The 4,814-nt window shown below is 68.5% G+C and overlaps 1 protein-coding gene across 1 annotated transcript; it reads left to right on the forward strand.

Annotated features, from left to right (window-relative positions):
- Positions 1-746: 746 nt before the first annotated feature.
- LRRC71 (leucine rich repeat containing 71) lies at positions 747-4,200 on the forward strand. Its single transcript, XM_030449189.1, has 14 exons — positions 747-768; positions 1,056-1,187; positions 1,787-1,862; positions 1,964-2,038; positions 2,153-2,221; positions 2,399-2,558; positions 2,639-2,722; positions 2,822-2,902; positions 3,137-3,232; positions 3,374-3,413; positions 3,496-3,557; positions 3,678-3,789; positions 3,896-4,002; positions 4,081-4,200. Exons 1-14 carry the CDS (start codon positions 747-749, stop codon positions 4,198-4,200), a joined length of 1,236 nt encoding a protein of 411 aa, XP_030305049.1.
- Positions 4,201-4,814: the final 614 nt, after the last annotated feature.

Genomic DNA, 4,814 nt, shown 5'->3' on the forward strand with positions numbered 1-4,814 from the left:
CACCGGGACCCCCCTACAGCCCTGGGACCCCTCCCTCAGCCATACACGGACCCTACTGGGGCCCCCCCAGAGCGCTCTAGGACACTCCTCCCACCTCACTGAGACCCCCATAGAGCCCGGGGACCCCTCCTCACCCCATAAGGCACTGCCTCCCCTCCCTCCCCCCCCCCAGGGACACCCCTCATAGGGGTCTCATAGGGCTTTGGGACCCCCAACCCTCGTTGGGGAGGTCCGGGTGAATGCTGGGGGGACACTAAGCCCCCTCCCTCGGTGTGTGTGCCCCCCCCCAGCTGTGGGCCATGAGGCGTCGGGGAGATCGGACGCCCAAGGAGGAGGAGGGGGAGAGGAAGGGGGAGCAGAGCGCAGGTGAGACCTAACCCCCCAAGCAAGGTTGGGGGGGGGAGGGGGAAAGGGCTGGGGAAGGGGTTCCCCTCATATGTGCCCCCCCCCCCAGAAGAGTATCAGTGCACCGGCGTCCTGGAACTGGACTTCCCCGAGCTCTGTGCCCGCGCTGGTGTCACCGGTGTCCCCAAAGTCACACCCCGGCCCTCCCCCAGCTTCCCTGCGGATGGTGAGGGGGGCGTCGAGGGATCGGGTGTTCCCACAGACTCTTATCCAACCCCCCCTTCCATGGCTTCCCAAAATCACCTCTGCAACTTCCCTGTGGATGAGGAGGGGGTCGGGAAGGTCCCCACAGACTCTGATTCCCCCATGGGCTGGGGGTTCCAGTGAGGGGGGGAGTCCCTATGGGGGCGAGGGATCTCTCAAGTATGTGGGGGGGGGGGAGCACGAGTGTCACTATGGGGGTCTCCATGGGGGATTCCAGGACTGGGGCAGTCGGGCGATCTTTGGGGGGGGGGCAGTGGTTTCCTCTTGGGTGGTTCCCGGCTGGGAGGGAGGGTCCTGGGGAGGGGTCCCAATGCTGGAGTGTTTCTGGGTGACCCCATGTGAGTGGGACTCCCATTCTGGAGGTGCCCTCTTCCTCCGTGAGTGGGGAGGGGGAAGAGTCTGTGGGGACCCCCTCTGAAACCCCTCCCCCGTGCCCCCTCCCGCAGACGAACCCGAGGAGCCGGGGCTGGGTGGGGTCCTGGCCCGCATCCACCACAAGTACCGTCCCCTCCAGCCCCGCCTAGAGGTGGAGGGGGACCCCCAGGACCCCCGCACCGCCCATGCTATCTTCCTGAGAGGTGGGTCCCGGGGGTAGGGGGGGGGCAGCGAGGAGAATCCCCCCCCGGCACCCAGGAACGAGGAATGCCTGGAAATCAGCCTGGGGGGGGTTCCCATGGAGAGGTTCCTGTGGGGTCTTCGGGTGCGGGGGGCCCTGTGAGGGTGAAGGGGGCTGTCCCAGGGTGGGGAGGAGGGGAGGGCACGAGTGTCTTATGAGGGCTTCCTTGGGAGGGTTCAGGGCTTGGAGGGAGGGGTCTGTGAGGGTCCCGCGGGGTACGGGGAGGTCTCCCTTGGGGCTTCCCACTGCTGGGGGTCCCTGAGGGGTCTCACTGGGGGTGAGGGGGCTCCCGGGGCTGGGGAGGGGCCCATGAGTGTCCCTATTGGAATCTTCCTGCGAGGATTGCACGGCTGGGGCACTGGAGGGGTCCCTAGAGGGGGTCTCCCTGGGGGTCTCTTCGGGAGTCCCTATGTGGGCGGAGGTCCCTGTCCGGCTGTTCCCTCGCTCCTCGCCGTGCCTGCTCACTCGGGAGGGGCCCAGACACACTTTGGAGGAGGGGGCGGGGGGTGTTTGTCCTTCCCTCTGTGCTCTATTCCCCCCCCTCCTCGACGCCCCCCGCAGGCTGGAAGCTGGAGGAGGAGGTGCTGGGGGTCTTCAGCCGGTGTTTGCCCTCCCTGGCGGGGCTGCAGGCACTGCAGTGAGTGCGAGCAGGGGGCGGGTGGGGGGTGTACAGATTTCCCCACCCCCCCTCCATGTCCCCGCCCACCCCCGACCCTCTGTTTGTGGACCCCCCCTCAGCCTCTGGAACGTCCCGCTGCCCGAGGGAGTGCTCCCAGCGCTGGTGGCACTGCTGGGGCGCTGCCCCCGCCTGCGGTACGCCTTGGGGGGGGGGAGCTCACGGGGTTCATGGGGGATAATTGGGGTGCCGGGGGGGGGGCAGGGGGGGTGTCATTAATACCCTTAGTGGGAGTGCGTGTCCCTCCGCAGGACATTCAGCCTGGAGGGGACCCCCATACCCGAGGCGGCCCTCCCGACCCTGATGGGCAGCAACAGCACGTGAGTGGGAGCCCCCTCCCCTCCCGGGACCGCCCGGTGGGTCCCCAGACGAGCAAGAAGCACCCCCCCCCCTCCTCCTGCTCCTGCACTAAGTCCCCAGCCCCATTCCCTTAACCCCCCCGCCAGGAAGCCCCCCCCCCCGGGTGCCGGCAGCTGCCCGTGCCCCCCCTCCCCCAGGCTCTCCCACCTTTCCCTGCGCTGTTCCCAGTTGGGGGACGCGGCCGCGCAGCTGCTGGGGGGGCTCCTGTCCACCCCCTCCGGGCCCCCTGCCCGCCTCGTCTCGCTCGTCCTCAGCTTCAACCGCATCTCGGACCTGGGGGTCAGCTACATCGCTAAGGTGGGGGGGGTCTCTGGGGGTGGGACAGAACTGGGTGCCCCCCCCTCCCCGGCACCCATCGTCCCCCCCACCCCGCCCAGGGGTTGCGCTTGAATCGGTCGCTGCTGTCCCTGTCTCTCGCCAACAACGACATCGGCGACTCGGGGGCTACCAGCCTGGCCGAGGTGGGTGCCCCCCCTCCCCGTTTCTTCCCCTGGGAGTGGGGGTCCTGAGCCGGTGCTTGCACACCCGGCAAGCCCCACTGCCCCCCCTCGCCCCCGCAGGTCCTGGGACCCTTCCCCCTGACCCACCAAGAGGTGGTGCAGAGGCGGCGTCTGCTCTTGGCCCTGGGACGGCCCCTCACGGTGAGAGCCCCTTATTTGGGGGGCGTCCCCACCCTGGGGGTGCCCCCTCACCCCAGAATTCCCCAGGGACCTCCTTCCAACACCCCCTCCCCTCCCCCCCCCGGCTGGTTGCCAGGGCCTCCTCTTCCCCTCCCGTTTTGTGCAGGCCAACGTTCCCTCCCGCCCTCCAGCCAAGGGCAGAGGGTCCCGGGGGAGTGAGGGGGCCCTGAGGACCCCCGCCCCCCCTCTTTGCAGTTGCTGAAGGATCAGAAAGAGCGAACCCAGAGCCTGCGCGGAATCCCCGACAGGTTGCTGCCGGGCAAAGTGGGCAAGACCACTCCCAAAAAGAAGGTGAGGAGGAGGTGGCATCGCCACGGGAAGGGGGGGAGGCAGAGGGGAGTTGCCCGATGCTCCCAGGCTGCGGGACCAGCCCGTGCCTCAGTTTCCCCACCCTTTGCTGTGCGGGATGCACTTCTGCTCCCTCCCTTGCAGGAGCCGCCACGGAAGGAGGAGACCCGGCAGCCCAGAAAGGGTGAGTGGGGGGTGGGCGTCTCGGGGTGGGGGGGAAGCTGTGCCTGGCTCAGCCCCCTCAGCCCCGTTCCCTTCCTCTTCAGCACCGGAGTCCAGACCCGCCCGGGGCAAAGAACCCAAACCCAGCGGCCAGGAGAAGCCGGAGGTGGGGTGGGGGCAGACGGGCAAAGGGAGGTCGTTCGAATTCTTGAGGGGCGAGGGAGGAGGGGAGCTGCTCTCCCCCCCTGCTTCAGACCTCCCTCCTCCCCCCTCGATTCGTGTCCAGGTGTCGGATCCACTGGAGAGTCCGCAGCCGCTGCTGGAGGAGGTGCGGGAGGAGCCGGGGGGCAGCCTCGTCCTGTCGGGGAATCGGGCGCTGCTCAACCTCAACCTCAGCCGTGAGTGCTTGGCGGGGGTGGGGGGAAGCTCCTCCCCACCTATGTCACGACAGACTTTCCCCCCCCAAGTGTGTCACGAAAACTGCCCCCCCTGCCCCCCCCCCAGACAACCACATCTCGGAGCGGGGTCTCGCTGCATTCCTGTCAGCGTTGGAGCAGCAGCAGCAGCAGGAGGGGACGGGGCGGGGGGGGCTGCGCTCCCTCTCCCTGGGGGTGAGTGCCATGGGGCTGGGGTCCCTGTGGGGCTGGCACTGCCCTGGATCAGGTCCTGATCCCCCACATCTCCCCCAGGGGAACCGCATCCCCCCCACCAGCCAGGCTCTGGGGAGGCTCCGGGAGCTGCTGCCCTGGGACCCCCAGAGCTTGGGGGGCCAGGACCAGGAGGAGGAGGAGCAGGATTTGGGCACCTGACCCCCCCCCTTCCCGCCGCTCCCTTCCCCATTTTACCTTCACCCAAAATAAACTCCCTCGGCACTCCTGGCTCTATTATATATAATATATATAATCAGCCTCCCCCGCGTTGGGCCTCGCCCGAGAAGGAGGGGAGGGAGGGGGGGTGAGATGGGACCCCCCCGGTTGTCCCCCGGTTGTCCCCTGGGGTCACCGATTGTTCCCGGGTGTCCGTGTGTCCCCCAGCTGCTCCGTGTCCCCCGTTCCCCCGGGCAGGGGGGGCCCCGGTGGGTATTTACAGGGTGGGGGGGAGGAGGGTGGCACGTTACGTACGTATTTATAGGCGGGGGGGGGTGGGAGAGTGGGGGTCGCAGCACGGAGAGGAACAGAACAAAGTGCATTTATACAGACTGGATCCAGCTCTCACGGCCGGGGGGGGGGGCACGGGAGGGGCCGCCATGCAGTGGGGTGAAGGGGGGGGGCCCGGCTGCCACCCCCCCCCTCAGCCGGATCCTGCTGCTTCCTTCCAGCCGATCTCTCCCCCCCCCTCCCTCCACTGCAGTTTTGGGGGGGGGAGTTTCTGGGGGGGGGGGTGGGAGGGAAAGGGAGGCTGTGGGGCAGCTCTCCAGCTTTGG

Source organism: Calypte anna, chromosome 1 (assembly GCF_003957555.1).
Source record: "Calypte anna isolate BGI_N300 chromosome 1, bCalAnn1_v1.p, whole genome shotgun sequence".
NCBI classification, from domain to species: domain Eukaryota; kingdom Metazoa; phylum Chordata; class Aves; order Apodiformes; family Trochilidae; genus Calypte; species Calypte anna.